Here is a 17,735-nt window from a genome sequence, read left to right on the forward strand (position 1 = left end):
GGAAAGGTCTGGGCACCGGGCCTGGCACCCGGGAGGCGCTCCCACACGGCGGCTGTGTTTATGGTGAAGGAAGGAGTCCCGAGGTGACAGCTGTGTAAACTGCACAGCGCGGCGTCCGAGCGGACGAGTATTCTTAGCACCCGCCCCCGCCCTGGCCACTCTCTCCAAGTCAACAAACTTGAGCCTTTGTGGGCGGGATGCCGAGTGGGGAGCCCCCCCAAACCCGGGCTGATCCGACACCCCCAGCCCCCTTCCCTCCCCTCCCGCCTGGGGAGGGCCAGGCACCTGGAGGTCGGAAGCGGGGCGGGGCCCATGGCCCGGCTGCCCGCCCCATCCCAAAAAAGACCTAGCCCGTGGCGCCGCCGGGGAGTCCGCTTCCTGCCCCGCCCTCCGCCCCCTGGCTCCTTAAAGGCGCAGGCCTGCAGCCTGGCTCCCGCGGCTGCCAACTCCGGGACGGCTGCCGCAGGTGCCCCTTTAACCTGGGAGAGAACTTTCATTTTGCCGAATGGAGTGTCTGAGTCCCGACCAGCTCCTTACTCTACCGCATTTCAAATACGCGTTGACTTACTCGCGCTAAAGCAAAGCCTGGGACGCGGAGTGGGCTCGGTGGGACCTCCCCAACTTGGTAAATAGTCACTGAGAGACCCTCCCACGAACCCAGCAGTGCCGCCAGGCCCCTACAGGGACCCACTAACTTGTCCGCCAGTCTGTGCCCGACTTCTCTCACCGAGTCAGTCTCCTCTTGGTGTGAGGGAAGGTGAGTCTGCCAGGAGGGGGCAGCCAGGGCGGCAGGGAGAGACCTGGACTGGGAGCACTCAGGCCGCATTCTGGTTCTAGCTTGATCACCCGCCTGCCTGATGGTGTCAGACAGGTCTCGGTGCCTCTCTAGGGATAACTGCAGTCTGAGTTCGGAGACTCGGGAGGAAGGGGGAAGTGAGAGCCCCAGAAAGCAACCGAGGCCCAGTTCCTGGGGACTGTGCAAAGACAGAACCACCACCACCCAGTAGGCGTCTCTACCATTGCCAGGTGGGGACAAAGGTAAGAGTTCCCATCCCTCTTCCAGCCACGCCTCCAGAACATAGCCTGACGGAACCAGCTCAAGGCACTTGAGTATTTGCTCTCCAGGAACCTCCCCGATTGCCCTGCTCCTACACTCTCTTCCTACAGTGAGGGTCCCAAGCCCCAACTCTGCCCCGTGAGTCCACATCAGTTGTGAATTATTTTTTCACCTCTGGACCCCCATCCCTAGCTTTCTCATTGCAGACCTGAGCACAGAGGCAGACAGACAAGGCCTGGGTGAAAGGGGATATTTACAGACCAATATAAATAATGAAGTCCTGGACCTGACTTTTACTTGGGGCTACAAGAGCAACAGGATCCCTGAGAACTATTAATGTGCAGACACTGGGCTCACATACTTTCTAGGCAACAGCTCCTTTATATTTCACAACCCTGAGGGAAGGAAGGATTATTAGCCCCATTTTAATGAGGAAAAAGATTGAGAGCAGTCAAGCAACGGCTTCCTTTCACATAGTGAGTAGGTGAGCTGATGTTGAAACCCAGGTTTCATTTCTCTAATCTGAAGGAATCCAAAAACTGCCCCAGCTGGTTTGGCTCAGTGGATAGAGCATTGGCCTGTGGACAGAAGGGACCCAGGTTCGATTCTAGTCAAGGGCACATGCCCAGGTTGCCAGCTCAATCCCCAGTAGGGGGCGTGCAGGAGGCAGCTGATTAATGGTTCTCATGAATGTTTCTCTCTGTCTCTCTACCTCTCCCTTCCTCTCTGAAATCTATAAATGGATCCTATATAATAAAAGGCTAATATGCAAATCAACTGAATGGTGGAATAACCAGTTGCTATGATGCACACTGACCACCAGGGGGCAGACGTTCAATGAAGGAGCTGCCTCCTGGTGGTCAGTGCACTCCTGCAGGGAGAGCACTGCTGAGCCAGAAGTCCTGAGCTGGGCTAAAGTCTGGGGAGCCCCTGGCAGTGGCGGGAGCCGCTCCTGCTGCTTCCACAGCAGTCAGACATCCACCAAGGGCTCCCGGACTGCGAGAGGGCACAGGCCAGGCTGAGGGACCTCACCCCCAATGCACAAATTTCATGCAACAGGCATATATATATATATATATATATATATATATATATATATATATATATATATCCCAAAACTATGGAATCTCTCCACTGTGCACCCACAAACTCACAACCAGAATAATTCATCAGACACAAATATGTCTGTCTGTTTATTAGAACTGGCTGTCAGAGGAACCCCTAGCCCCACATGAGGAACTGGTTGACAGAGGGATGGGTAATGCATGGAGGCAAGCTTAGGGCTTCATTTGTGGACCTGTGCTGAGTCAAAGCTGATCCTTGTGCCTCAAAGCTGGGGACAGACAGAGGAGACCTCTGGGAAGAGCTGGACTCAGTCAAGGAGCCAGAGTTGCAGCATCAGAGCCAGGCTGAGCAGGAGAGGCCCAATCCCATGGAGCATGGCCCTAGAAGTCATGGCCAAGGCATAGAACCTCGCCACCTCTTCATTGGGGTTGCCCTGGGCCGGCTCAAACCACATCTGGATGCAGCGGCCACTCCCTCGGCTGTATTTGCTGACCTGGTAGGAGTGACTCCAGAGGCCCTCACACAGGGCCGCAGGAGTGGGGAAGTAGAACTCAAATGTGCGACAGACGGCCTCAGCTGGACACTTGTTAGATCCTGCAGGGGGAGAGAGGATAGACACGGACATCCAGCCCTGCTTACCTGAGAGAGATTCAGGCAATCCCAATCCTCACACCGCCTTTGCCCAAACCCCACCTCCATCTCCCCACCCATCCAGCTCTCACCTGAGGTCCAGTTCCAGCCCTTGTGCCAGTCACTCTTGCAGGTGTAGGAGGTGCGGCAGTCTTCCCACCAGCTCTCACAGTCCTCTTTGCACAGGGGCACGTTCCGGAAACGCTCTCTGCGCCAGCTGTCGTTCACCTGGGTGGGAGGTAATATGAGAAGGTTCCTCAGCCAGGCCTGTTGGCAGCCACAGCTTTGACTGAGCTGGAGGGCAGCCTGCTGGGGTGGGGGGGAGGGGGGGAGGACACCCCTGTACCTGCTGGATCCAGGGCCCCAGGTTGGGGGAGCACTCATAGAGACAGGTGTCCTGGATGAAGTGGCGCTTGCAGGCGGGCTCCATCTTGCCACAGTGGTCCCAGTTGAAGTTATACAGGAGGGAGGTGTCCTTGTGCAGCTCCTGGCTGGTGCTGACAGAGCAGCAGGCATTCTTCCTCCAGGGAGTGCACTGGGGGGGAGGACACAGCACTAAGTCCCCCCTGCCACCAACTTCTGCCACCTCCAGCCTCTCCCCACTTGGTTCTTGCTCTCCAGCCCCAGGCAGATTGTTCTGGAAATGCTCACTGTGAGGACCTCTCTGTTCTTGGCCTTCAGGACTCCCATCTTGAGGGACACTCAATTGCAACAGTGTGATTAGGGGGTTGTGGGAGCCTGGGAGAAACTCTGTCTTGGGAGGACAAAAAAATTATCCTATACAATAAAGAGGTGATATGCAAATTTACTGTCACGCCCTCGCACAAGATGGCCCCCCCATGTGGCCAAAGATGGCTGCCCCCAGGTGGTCACAAGACGGCTGGCAGGGGAGGGCAGTTGGGGGCGACCAGGCCGGCAGGGGAGGGCAGTTGGGGGCAGTCGGCCTGGCAGGGGAGCAGTTAGGTGTTGATCAGGCTGGCAGGGTCAGTGGTTAGGGGGTGATCAGGCTGGCAGGCAGAAGCGGTTAGGGGCAATCAGGCAGGCAGGCAGATGAGCGGTTGGGAGCCAGCAGTCCTGGATTATGAGAGGGATGTCCCACAGGGATCAGGCTAAACCGGCAGTCGGACATCCCCTGAGGGGTCCCAGATTGGAGAGGGTGCAGGCTGGGCTGAGGGACAACACCCCCCCCCCGCCCCCTGCACAAATTTCATGCACTGGGCCTCTAGTCATTTATAAAGGCCTTAACACTTTATAAAAAGTTCTTAAATCTATTCATTAAAAAATTACTACTGAGTAGCTATTCTATGCCATCCACTGTTGTAGAAAGAGTACAGCACACAAGAAAACAGAGAGAAATATGTGTTCATGGATCTTACATTCTGGTCAGGGGAGACAGACAGTAAGACACTAAAAGGGGAAAATGTGATATGGAAGGATATGATCAATTATATAGGGATGTTTACAACAGGGAATGAGTATGTGGAGAATGGGGTGATTGTTGAAATTTAAAATACTAGTAAGGTGGTTTGAAAAGCCTCATTGCAAGGTGACATTTTCAGTAAAGAAGGAAAGAGCCCTGACCAGGTAGCTCAGTTTGGTTAGAGCATCACCCTGATATGCCAAGGTTGTGGGTTTGAACCCAGTCAGGGCACATATAAGAATCAACCAATTAATGCATATGTAAGTGAAAAAACAAATAAATGTTTCTCTCTCTTTCACTTACTGTGTCTCTCCCTTTCTCTCTCTAACATCAATAATTTAAAAAAAAAAAAAAAAGGAGGAAAGAAAGTGAGCAATACAGTAATCTATTGTTGAATGACCATATTCTCAGCAAGTATTAAGATCTGTGTCTCCCCCCCCCCCCACCCCCATGGATAGGACAGTATCAGAAACACAGAAACATTTGCTTAATAACGTGAAAAACGTATTTATGATTTCCTGATCTAAACTGAATTACATCTTTCATGTGAACACACCTTAGTTTACCCGATTTTCCAGGACAACACAAACCATGAGATGGAAGGCTGTACTAAATGCTTTCTATTACTGGAGTTAATCCTATTGTAGAAAATTGTCTCCTCAATGGCAACACTGCTTGCAGTGGTTCTCAACCTTCCTGATGCCGCGGCCCTTTAATACAGTTCCGCATGTTGTGGTGACCCCCAACCATAACATTAATTTCGTTGCTACTTCATAGCTGTAATGTTGCTGCTGTTAGGAATCGTCATGTAACTATCTGATATGCAGGATGTATTTTCATTGTTCGCGACCCACAGGTTGAGAACTGCTGGCTTAGGGTATCATATGGTATTTAAGTTGCCAATAGAGTACACTTGTATAAATCTTCATTTGAGGCTGCCCCATTCATGGGCTGTTTCACAAGGACTTCTAATGTAGCCATACCAGAGAATTGACATATGAAATGTAGTTGGGGTGTTTTTTGCTTTTTTTTATGAATTGCTTTCTTTTTGCTTCTCCTTTGCATTATAGGTAATTATGTTGATATTTTTAAATTAATAGATTCTAGTAGCTTTGAACTTCATTCCAGGATAGAAAAGAGAGTCTAAACAATATTTTTCCTAAAAAGGAACTGGGGAAACTAATAGGGTGCAACCAAGTGGCATAATTTTTTATAGAGTGTGTGAAGGTACTGCACCTCTGTCCTGTGTCACAGTCATAAGAGGCCTTCTCCTTTGCCCCTAGCACTCCATGGGACGGGCACATAGTCAGAGTAGGAAAACCATCCTCCCCCAAGCCCCTGGAGGTGTCCGCCCGTCCTACCCCACCACGAGGGCTAGTCATGTCCAGGTTCTCTGTGTGTCCATAGGCTCCTCTGGGCCTCAGTTTCCACATTTGTGTCATGAGGAAAATGTCATCTGCCTACCTCAGAGGACCACCGCAAAAGTGAGATCATGGACAGAAAGCACATGACACCTGGTAGGTAGGTACTCAGTAAGTGATCATTGCATGTGATTGCTGACATGGTATCCTGTTCTGAGGAGGCCACCCCGAAAATCTCCTAAACCACTCCCCGACCTTTACCTTCTCAGCAGTAATCAGAACATGGGATGTCTGGCCCCTCAACCCTTCCCGCACCACCCTCAGGTCCTCTTCCCTGTCAGAACAGTCCCCTCCCCAACCACAGCCACACTGCAGCCAGACCTGGCCATGCAGCTTGTCCTCAGGGCCTGGCTTTGTCTTGTGGTGTTTGGCGTCCATGCAGACGTTGAGCAGGTCTGTCCTGTCTCTGGCACTGCACACGGAGGCTGAAAACCAGGCCAGCAGCAGTAGAAGCGGCATCAGTTTCCAGGCCATGTCTTTCTGTCCCTGCAGAGGAAGCTGTGGTTAGGGAGAGTGAGGCCTGATGAGAGAGCCTATGCCGGGTGCTCCCTTCACCCCCTCCTCAGTCTCCCCATCTGCACAGTGAATGATGGGGCCAGACCCTGTTCCTTCAGTGCTGGGTCCTGGGGCTGCCTGACACTGAGATAGATGAGGCTGGCAAAGGGGGCTCCCTCACCCCATTCTTGGAGGGTTCAGAGGGAGATCTGGGGTTTGTAGGTGGGTCCTCAGGGACAGCACCCAAGTTGGAGAAGAATACTTGAACCCACACATTCTCTCTGGATTTTACCTTTTTAAAAAAAGTAATTAAATGGTTTAGGTCCCTACTTCCTGGAAAGGGCCAGGGACCCACAGCACCCTTATGCTGTGTTCTGCAAGTGCCCTGCCATTAGACCCTGGATCACCTGGGTTCCCATGGCAGCTTAGGAACCCTGTTTGCCTGGGGAAGGCAGTGGCCCAGCTCTGCTGAGTTCTCCACATCAGCCCGAGGATCAAAGGATGTAACACAAACAGGACTGGTTTAATGATACAGAAGTGGAAGTGGTGTGTTTTTTTAATCTTTAAAAAAGGAAAATTTTTATTGATTGTTAGAAAGAGGAAGGGAGAGAGAGAAACATCAATGGGCTGCCTGCTGCACAACCCCTACTGGGGATCGATCCCACAACCCGGGCATGTATGAACCTGACCGGAATCATACAGCAACCTCTTGGTGCATGGGATGATGCCCAACCGAATGAGCCACACCAGCCAGGGCAAGAGCAGTGGCTTTCAAACAGCTTTGCCCCCTCATATTTCTTCCCCATTTCCTGAAAGCCTTTCCTCCCTCCACCCCATCGGGACTCTGGCCCCTCAGCTCTCTGAGAGCTGGACTAATGCCCCAGATCGCCACCTGACTCCTCAGAAAACAAATGCAGAGACCCTTGGACTGAGCAGAAGCACAACATAAAAGTCTCCCGTGTTAAAGGAGCCTACCCGACAGGCACTGAGTGGCATGGGCGGCACCCGGAAAAAGTGACAGCCCCTTGTCTGTCCATGACTGCCCGCCACCCACCCCACCCATTACAGATGTTTCTTTGGGCTTAGTCGCTAAAGTACTAAGAGTTGATAGTGAAGACCCATTCCTCTCCCTCACCATTCCCTCCTGCAGTTGATCACCAAGCCCTGGCAAGGGTCCCTCCAAAAACCTTTCCAGAATTCACTTTCCCTGGCTCTGCGTTTGGGGTCAGTTCACTCCTCCAATTTCTTCCCCTTCAAGTCATCTTTCCCACAGGAGCCAGGGTGATCTTTCTAAAGAAAGACGTGCCCCTCCCCTACCCACACACCCACCAAGTCCCCCAGTGCCCTGTCACCCTTCCCTCCTGAGGGCATCTTGCCTGAGCCTCCTCTGCTGCTGGGAGCACACACAGCTGTGTCTGGACTGGCCTCTCTCAGGGCTGCAACAGCTCCAGGACCCTGGACTCCCCAGTGGTCTCTGTCCTCAGGGCAGGATGACTGTAGAGCTCTGAATGTGCTTACGCAGAATGTACCCTGCGGTTAGCAATTTCTGCTTCCACCCCCTTCCTTCCTTTCCAGACCCCTCTGTGTTCCAGGCTTCCTTAGTCTGTCAAGTTAGCTTATTTTATATGATTTCATCTCTTTATTTGTTAATTTACTCATTCCAGGATCCACACATTCAACATTCAGGACAATATAGAGAAACACTCACCTTCTCGGGGAATCTGATTTTTTTGTACCTTTTTTAAAAAAATATATTTTTATTGATTTCGGAGAGGAAGGGAGAAGGAGAGAGAGATAGAAATATCAATGATGAGAGAGAATTATCAATGGGCTGCCTCCTGCACGCCTCCCACTGGGGATCAGGCCTAAAATCCAGGTATGTGCCCTTGATCAGAATCATACTGGGACCCTTCAGTCCACAGGCCAACGCTCTATCCACTGAGCCAAACCGGCTCGGGCGGGAATCTGATTTTTTAGGTTCCCCAACTGGCTGTTAGGATAAAGCTAACTTGAGAGGAATGAGGCAAGGAGGGGAAAAACCCAGGCTTTAGGGTCAGGCCTTGGGATCCAGTAATAGCTCCATCCCTCACACAACCTTGGTAAATGTCACTAAACCTTGCTGAGCTTTTGCTGGCTCATCAGAAAATTGTTGAGAATTTAACTGGAAAAGTCTGACACATACCAGGTAGGCTTAAATGACAACTATCATGTTAATTTGTGCGCAGTGAAGTAGACATAGGTAGAAGTTGAGGTTCAGAAGTCTAGGTACACAGAGAAAAGTTGTATCATATCTGATCAAATATCATATCTCACCAGATAACATTTCTTCAAACATAAATAAGGAATTTTTTATAATCTTTTGAAAATTGTGGTAGAATACATATTATATAAAATATACCATCTTCACCATTTTTATGTGTACAGTTCTGTTAAGTACATTCATGTTGTTGTGCAACCAGTCTCTGGTAAACTCATTTTGTAACACTGAAACGATTCCCATTAAGCAACTACTCCTGATTTCCTCCTTCTGCCAATCCTTAGCAACCATCTTTTGACTTTCTGTCTCTATGAATGTGACTACTCCAGATACCTTCTTTAAGTGGAAACATGTTCTTTTGTAACTAGCTTCTTTGACTACATTATAGTCATAAAGTTCATCCATTTATCAGAATGTCAATCCTTTTTATAGCTGAATAATATTTCATTCTATGGATATACCACATTTTATTTATGGATACTTGGGTTGCTTCCAACTTTTGGTATTGTGGCTATGAGCAGGGGTGTACAAATATCTTTACAGGACCCTGCCTGCTGTTCTTTTGGGTACATACCCAGAAGTGGAAGAGCTGGATCATATGGTAATTCTATTTTTAACATTTGAGGAACTGTCATACTATTTTCCATAGCAGCTGGAGAATTTTACATTCCCATCAACAGTGTACAATAGTTCCAATTTCTTCTCATTCTTGCCAACACTTGTTATTTTCTGTTGGATTTTTTCCAAAAAATAGAAGCCTCCTAATAGATGTCAGGTGAAATCTCATTGTAGTTTTGATTTGCATTTCCCTAATGATTAGTGACATTGAACAACTTTTCATATGCCTATTGGTCATTTGTACATCTTCTTTGGACTTCATTTTCAAGTCCTTTTCCCATTTTTAAATCAGGTCATATGTGTTGTTGTTTTTTTGTTGAGTTGAAGGATTAGCTCCTTGTTAAATATATGATTTGTAAATATTTTCTCCTGTTCTGTAGGTTGCCTTTTCACTCTAATTGTTCACTGATGCACAGAAGTTTTTAATTTTGATGGAATTCAATTTAATTCTTTTTTTTCTTCAGTTGCCTATACTTTCGTTCTTCTATCCAAGAAGTCATTGCCTAATACAATGTCATAAAGCTCTTGCCCTATGCTTTCTTAAGGAGTTTTAATGGTTTTGGCTTTTATAATTAGGTCTTTGATCCATTTTGAGTTAAATTTTGTAGATAGTGTAAAATAAGGGCTGAAAGTAATTTTTTTTTTTGCATGTGAATATCCAGGTGTGTGCCAGCATCATATTTTGAAAGTGCTACCCTTTGAGTTGTTATTTATTGCATTGAATTGTCTTGACGCCATTGTCAAAAATCTGGACTCAGGCCCTAACCGGTTTGGCTCAGTGGATAGAGCGCCGGCCTGCAGACTGAAGCGTCCCGGGTTCGATTCCGGTCAAGGGCATGTACCTTGGTTGCGGGCTCATCCCCAGTGGAGGGTGTGCAGGAAGAGGCTGATCGATGTTTCTCTCTCATCATCAATGTTTCTAACTCTCTATCCCTCTCCATTCCTCTCTGTAAAAAAAATCAATAAAATATATTTTTTTAAAAACCTGGACTCTACGTTCTGTTCCATTGATGTGACATCTATCCTCATGCTACTACCACACTGTCCTGGTTATTGCAGTTTTGTAATAAATTTTGAAATCAGAAAGTGTGCGTCTTCCAATCTGGTGCTGTTTTAAGATTGTTTGAGCTATTCTGGGTCTCTGGCATGTCCATATAGATTTTAGGTTCATATTGTCTATTTCTCAAAAAAAAGTCAGCTGGAATTTTGGTAAGGGTTGATTTGAATCTATAGAGCAACTTGGGGAGAATTGCCTTTTAACAAAAGTGCCTTCTGATTGATGAATATGGAATGTTCCATTTATTAGCTTTTTAATTTCTTTCAACAATGTGTAGTTTTCAGTGTACAAGTCTTTTAGTTTCTTAAATGTATTTCGATGTGTTTTGTTCTTTTTTATACTATTGTGAATGGAATTCTAATCTTAAATTCATTGCTGTATTGTTCACTGATAGTGTACAGAAATACAGTTTTTTTTCTTAATACTCATTGGAGGATATTTTTCCCATCGATTTTAGAGAGAGTGGAATGGAGGCAGGAAAAGAGGGAGGAAGGGAGAGAGAGAGAGAGAGAGACATGGATGTGAGAGAGACATATCAATTGGTTGCCTCACGCAAGGGTTCTAACCAGGGGCCTGGGATCTAACCTGCAACCAGGTACTGTTCCCTTGACAGAGAATTGATCCAGAAACCCTTTGGTGCATGAGCTGGTGCTCTAACCACAGAGTATACCGGCTAGGGCCAATTTATTTATTTATTTATTTATTTATTTATTTATTTATTTGTTTATTTATTTTTATTATATACTAGAGGCCCGGTGCATGAAATTCATGCACTGGAGTGGGGGGGGGGTCCCTTAGCCCGGCCTACCCCCTCTCACAGTCCGGGAGCCCTCAGGGGCAGGAGGCGACCCAGCGATCAGGGGAAGGTGACACCCCATCACACCTCTGCTGCTGCCACTGCCAGCAGCGCAAGCCTCAGCCAGCCCTGGTTACCTGCGCCTTGGGCCGGCCCGGGCGGCTGGTCAGCCACCACCCAAGGGGTGGTGGACTTCGAAGACAGGCGCACAGAGGGGCCAGGCCTGCCCCCAGGCTGTGTGCCTGCTGCCCTGGTAGGGCTGAGGGGACTGGGCGCCGCCATCTTGTGGCTGCTGGTGCCGCCATCTTTGAGAGCAGGGCAGTCAATTAGCATATTCCTTCCTTCTTGGCTGTGGGCACCGCATCTTTGCAACAGTGTGAGGGTCAATTAGCATATTCCCTCTTTATTAGATAGTATTTTTTATTCATTTCAGAGAGGAAGGGAGAGGGAGAGAGAGCTAGAAACATCAATGATGAGAGAGAATCATTGATTGGCTGCCTCCTGCATGCCCCATACTGGGGATTGAGCCCGAAACCCAGGCATGTACCCTGACCAGGAATTAAACTGTGATCTCCTGGTTGACACTTAACCTCTGAGCCATGCCGGCTGGGCAGGCCAATTTATTTTTATATATAGATTTGGTGTCTTATAAATTTGCTGAATTCACCTATTAGTAATACAATGTTTTGTAGATTCCTTAGGATTTTTTATGTACAATGTCATACCATCTGTGAATAGAAATAGTTTTATTTTTTGTTTGCAATCTAGATGACTTTTATTTCTTTTTCTTAAAATATATTTTTATTGATTTCAGAGAGGAAGGGAGAGGGAAAGGGAGAGAGAGATAGAAACATCAATCATGAGAAAGAATCATTGATTGGCTGCCTCCTGCACACCCCCCACTGGGGATCGAGGCCACAACCTAGGGAATGTGCCCTTGACTGGAATCGAACCTGGGACCCTTTGGTCTGCAGGCTAACACTCTATCCACTGAACCAAACCAGATAGGGCGATTTCTTTTTCTTGACTGACAGCCCTAGCTAGAACCTTCAGTAAAATGTTGAATAAACATGATAAGAGTAAAAAGCAAAACAAAAATAAAACATGATGAGAGTGGCTATTCATGTCATTCCTGATCTTAGAGGGAAAGTCTTTTGGCACTAAGTGTGATGTTAACAGTGGGTTTTTCATAGATGTTCTTTATAAGGTTGGGAAATTTACCTTTTTTTCAAACTTATTTATTGTTTGTTTTGGTGTGTTTTGTTTTTTTTATCATGAAAGGACTTTATATTTTGTCAAATGATATTTCTGCATCAATTGAGATGATCGTGTGGGTTTTGCCCTTCATTCTAGTCATATGGTATTTTATTAAATCAACTATCTTTTGGATGTTAAACCAACTTGCATTCCTGAGGTTACTCCTACTTGGTTATGTTGTGTAATATCTTTGACCTGTTGCTAAATTCAGTTCGCTAGTATTTTGTAGAGGAGAGTTATGACTTTATTTAAAATGGATATTGGGGTGTAGTTTTCTTTCCTTCAATATGGGTCTGCTTTTGGGCTCTCCATTCTGTTCCGTTAATCTATTTGTTTATTCTTTGCCAGTACCCACTATTTTGATGACCCACTATTTTATAGTAAGCCTTGAAGTCAGGTAATATCAGTTCTCCAACTTTGTTTTTCTCTTTCAATATTGTGTTGGCTATTCTGACTCTTTTGTTTCTCCATATAAACTGTAGAATCTGTTAATATCTACAAAATAACTTAATGGAATTTTGATTAGATTACTTGAATCTATAGATCAAATTGGGAATAACTGGCATCATGACAGTATTGAATCTTCTTATTTATGAACATGAACTATCTCTCTATTTATTTAGTCCTTGTATTTTGTTCATCAGAGTTTTGTAGTTTATATAGATCTTGTACATAGTTGGTTAGGTTTATACATAAATATTTCATTTTTCTGGATGCTAATGTAAATTATGTTTTTTGTGTTTTTTATTTCAAATTCCACTTGTTTGTTGCTAGTATATGGACAGGCAATTGACTTTTTTAAAAAATATATTTTTATTAATTTCAGAGAGGAAGGACGAAGGAGAGAGATATAGAAACATCAATGATGAGAGAGAATCATTGATTGGCTGCCTCCTGCACACTCCCCACTGGGGATCGAGCCCTCAACCTGGGCATGTGCCCTTGACCGGAATCGAACTTGGGACCCCCCGCCCCAGTCCACAGATCCATGCACTATCCACTGAGCCAAACCAGCTAGGGCAGCAATTGAATTTTGTTTATTAATCTGTATCCTGCAATCTTGCTATAATCACTTATTATTTCCAGGAAATTTTTTGTCAAATTTTTTGCATTTTCTACATAGAAGAACAAGCCACCTATGAACAAAGATAATTTTATTTTTTCCTTCCCAAACTGTATATTTTTTATGTCCTTTCCTTATTTTATTGCATTATCTGGAACTTCTAGTATGATGTTGAAGGGGAGTGGGAGAGGGAAAATCCTTGCCTTGTACCTGATCTTAGTGGGAAAGCTCCCAGTTTCTTACCATTAATTATGATTAGGATTTTTAAAATATCAAGTTGAAGTTCTAGTAAATTTTTAAGTTTAATTATTATACTCCAGGTTTTCTATTTGATTTTTTAAAAAATAATTTATATCTCATCCTGGCTGGTGTTTCTCAGTGGTTAGAGTGTAAGCCCACACACCAAAGGGTCATGGGTTGAATTCCCCATCAAGGGAATGTACCTGGGTTTCAGGTTCACTCCCCTCCCCTGGTAGGGGGTAGGGCATGTGTGGGAGGCAACCAATCGATGTGTGTTTCTCACATTGTCTATGTTTCTCTCTCTCTCTCCCTCCCTCCCTTCCTCTCTCCCTCCCTGCCTTCCACTCTCTCTGAAATGCAATAGAAAAAAATGTCCTCAGGACAGGATTAACAACAACAACAAAAATTTATATCTCATTATTGATAGTCTCCTTTCGGTTAGACATCATTTTTATATTTTTCCTGACTCCTCTAGACATAGTTGCCTCTAGTTCATTTTTATAATAGATGATTTAAAAACTGTCTAATAAGTTCAACATAAAGGACAATAGCTGTTGACTGCTTTTTTTCTCCTTATATAGGTCATACTCTCCCATTTCTTTGCATGTCTTATCGTGTTGGGGAACAGTGTAAAAACTGGTAATTTTAAATGACATAATATGGCATCTTTGGAAATTAGATACTCCCAAGGCTCATATTTGTTCCTGTTTGTTTGTTGATTGACGTTCAAGGACTAAATCTGTAAAGCCTGTTTTCTTTGTCATGTGTGGTCACTGTCACTTCTGCCATTTAGCTAGTGGTCAGCTAATGAGTGGACAGAGATTTCCTTAAATGTCTTCCACTCTTTGCCAAGGGATTCTGTGTGTTGCTTCAGGCAAGCCTTCAAAGCTCTTCCTTATCCCTCATTTCCTGCTTCACCCAGGCCTTAAGGTTATTAGAATTGAGAGACGGGGGCCTTTTCATGTGTTTCCTGGGTTTACATACGGTTTTGCAAACACATATGGATTTCTAGACCCCCAGGTATGTCAGAGCTTTTCAAAGCCTTCTATCTACATGTCCTTCCTAATATTTCCTTTAAGTTTTTTGGCCAGCTTCTGGTTTGTCTCAATTGGTTTTCCTGCCTCAGGGAGTTGGGATGTCTAACAGTTTGCTGATGCTTGTTTGGACAAACACCTAGCTCACTGTGTGAGCTCTGAGTCAGTCAATAAGACTAGCACTATGAATGGGGCTCTTACCAGGTCCTGCCAGACAAATCAGTGACATTTCTCTAGAGATAGGGCTTTTGGAGGAATTCCACACCCACTCTGCCCCCTCTAGTGGCTACTAGGCTTCTCTTTTTCGCAGTTACTATAGTCCTGAGACAACTGGTTTTGAAGGCTACCAGAGTTTGGGAGAGGAGGATGGGGGAAACGCAAGTCAAAATGCCAAGAGCTTGCTGTTTCCTACTCAGAGTCAGCCATTTTTCTGAAATAAGTGCTCCTTAGATTTTGAAAGTTTGGGTTAATTTTCAGACTTCTGGGAAAGTTGAGTTTGATGTCTTGCCAGTGTTCTTGCTTTCATGGAGGAGTGGATTTTCAGATGCCATCCTCTGCCATTTCAGGAGTGCATCTTCAGGTTACTTTTACTTTAAGAGGCATAAAGCTTTTAGAAATGTTGGCCACTCTTATGAAGAAGTGGTTTTTGAGTATATATTCTGCAGTTAACATGAAGAAATAAGTTATTTTTTGTTTCCTGTGTTTTCCCTTACAGCAGTGTTAAGGTCCTTACCCAACCAGACTGTGAACGTTTACTTTGCAGGAAACACGTTAATTTTTATTTTATTTTGTGCTGGCTCACTCATGTCTTGCTCTTAGGTCATGATACAAGACAGTATGTTTCCTCACTTCTAGAGAAGTTAAAATTCTTAATGACAATGTTATAAGATAGAGTTCTCTTATTAGTGAGACAGCCAAGACTCAGGCTATCTCCTGCCAACACTTCCTTCAGGTTCTCTTCTCTAAATCAGGCCCTACATTCAGGACAATAAAACTTATCAAGGTGTATTTTACACCGAAATCACCCTGGCACTTCCCAGACAGCTGCTAGAATACACCAAAAACTTGCTCTGTAACAGCATGGCACTCATAAGTAAAGTATTCAAGGAGGAATGCTAAAAATAATTAAATAAAATTGGTATGCTCCACGTTTTTAAAATTAGCTTCTCAGTATTTTAAGAGCTGCCCTGTTCATAGTGTCCACAATGTGGAGGAAGATGACAGCAAAGGGAGGAGCTCATTTCTTTGAGATGAGTTTTATACAAGGCGAAGGGTTCTGACCGAATGGTCAGTTATTGTGGACTTTTTCAAATGGGTAAAATCATACTCATGTTCACAGGCAAGGGCTTGCATGATCACTGCCAACAAGTTTATTTTCAAGATGATTTGATGCCATTATTTAAAATCACCTTTTAGCCCGGCCAGTGTGGCTCAGTGGTTGAACATTGACCTATGAACCAGGAGGTCACAGTTCAATTCCCCGTCAGGGCACATGCCTGGGTTGCGGGTTTAATATCCAGCAGGGAGCATGCAGGAGACAGCTGATCAATAATTCTCTCTCATTATTGATGTTTGTATCTCTCTCCCTCTCCCTTCCTCTCTGAAATCAGTAAAAAAAAGTATATAGAATAAAATCACCTTTTATTATTGATAGGAATCTGGGTGCACATCTTACAAAATAGACTGTAAGGCACTCAAGATTTCCAAATATGTATCACCCACAGAGCTCTGGCAAATAGAGGAGCTAAATGGAATTATCAAAAATAAGTTAGGTAGCCCAGCTGGCATGGCTCAGTGGTTGAGCATTGACCTATGAACCAGGAGGTCACGGTTTGATTCCCAGTCAGGGTTGTGGGCTCAATCCCCAGTAGGGGGCGTGTAGGAGGCAGCTGATCAGTGATTCTCAGCATTGATGTTCCTATCTCTCTCTCCCTCTCCCTTTGTCTCTGAAATCAATAAAAACATATGTTTAAAAATAAGTTGGGTAAAGTGGTTGAGAAAACTAACTCTCCTTGTCTACTTCTCCTTCCTCAGGTTCTATAATATGTTCTCTTGAAAGTAGCCATCAACTGAGACCTCATGAATCTCTTCCTCAGGAGGTTCATGCTCTGTTCTCTCTTTCATTCTGCTGTTGGAAATGAATACGTTGATCAGATCATTTGGTCCTTTTAACAAGTGGTTTCTATTCTCTCCTTTTGTTTCCCTACAGATCCTGCCACAATTGACTGATGGGAAAATAGACTCATGGGTCTGACATCACCCCCATAAACCAACACTTGAATAATTCAACCTATCAGAGCCCTGGTTCTTGTCCAGAAAAATTCCACCCCCAAAGCAAAAGATTTCTCTGGAGGGAAATGCTCACCCACAAACAGGTAAGAAGAAATAGTAAAGTTGACAAAGGACATGATTGTGCTTATTGTGTCGGTATTTTTGGTAATGTGCTTCATGTTCTTTTTTTAATTAGTCATATGATGCAGCCCTTTTCTTTCCCCTGGCTCTGATCGCTAACCCTCAATTTAGCAGACCACACTTATGCCAACTGGGATAAACACTCCTTCTAAAAAATTTTTTTGGTCAGTGGGCTACGTTTTTAAATGTCTCAACTGGTATTGTTGACTTCCAGAGGTTCTCAACCTGTGGGTCACGACCCCTTTGGGGGTCGAACGACCCTTTCACGGGGGTTGCCCAAGACCATTGGAAAACACATTTATAATTACATATTGTTTTTGTGATTAATCACTATGCTTTAACTATGTTCAATTTGTAACAATGAAATTGGGGGTCATCACAACATGAAGAACTGTATTAAAGGGTCGCGGCATTAGGAAGGTTGAGAACCACTGATCTACACCAAGAACAGACTCCCTCCTTGATTGCGATATAGATCCAACCAATGCCTCAAAGTTCATAATCAAATAGAAATTGCCTCAGCCCTAGCCAGGTGGCTCAGTTGGTTGGAGTGTAGTCCCCTGCACAAAAGGTTGCAGGTTAGATTCTTGTCAGGGCACATACCTAGGTTGTGGGTTCAATCCTGGTCAGGGAACATATGGGAGGCAATTGATGTTTCTCTCTCTCTCCTTTCTTCTCTCTAAAATCAATAAACATAAACTCAGGTGAGGATTCAAAAAAATTGTCTCAGATAATAGATTGTATGGAGCCAGATGACAAATTCCTTAGAATACAACCCTCAAGGGTGCAAGCCACAGAAATCAGAATCATATGCTACCATGCAAGATAAAATACCCTATAGGCAATCATTTATTTATTCATTCATTTCACATGTCATAGAATTTACTTATTTAAAGTTTACAATGATTTTGCC

General features: G+C 45.0%; 2 protein-coding genes across 2 annotated transcripts in view; one reads left to right on the forward strand and one right to left on the reverse strand.

Annotated features, from left to right (window-relative positions):
* The first annotated feature begins 494 nt into the window (after positions 1 to 494).
* Positions 495 to 17,735, forward strand: part of ANAPC15 (anaphase promoting complex subunit 15) — an 87,401-nt gene continuing 70,160 nt past the window's right edge. Inside the window, exons 1-2 of the mRNA XM_059708660.1 lie at positions 495 to 757; positions 16,620 to 16,785. The gene's annotated coding sequence lies outside the window, so the exon portion shown is untranslated. The remainder of the gene's footprint in view (positions 758 to 16,619; positions 16,786 to 17,735) is intronic.
* LOC132240840 (folate receptor beta-like) lies at positions 2,223 to 7,602 on the reverse strand. The gene is made up of 5 exons (XM_059708560.1): positions 7,465 to 7,602; positions 5,915 to 6,079; positions 3,099 to 3,287; positions 2,845 to 2,980; positions 2,223 to 2,716 (listed from the first exon to the last, which is right to left on the reverse strand). Exons 2-5 carry the CDS (start codon positions 6,065 to 6,067, stop codon positions 2,430 to 2,432), a joined length of 765 nt encoding a protein of 254 aa, XP_059564543.1. The 5' UTR covers positions 6,068 to 6,079; positions 7,465 to 7,602; the 3' UTR covers positions 2,223 to 2,429.

This window comes from Myotis daubentonii, chromosome 9 (genome assembly GCF_963259705.1).
Source record: "Myotis daubentonii chromosome 9, mMyoDau2.1, whole genome shotgun sequence".
Classification (NCBI taxonomy): domain Eukaryota; kingdom Metazoa; phylum Chordata; class Mammalia; order Chiroptera; family Vespertilionidae; genus Myotis; species Myotis daubentonii.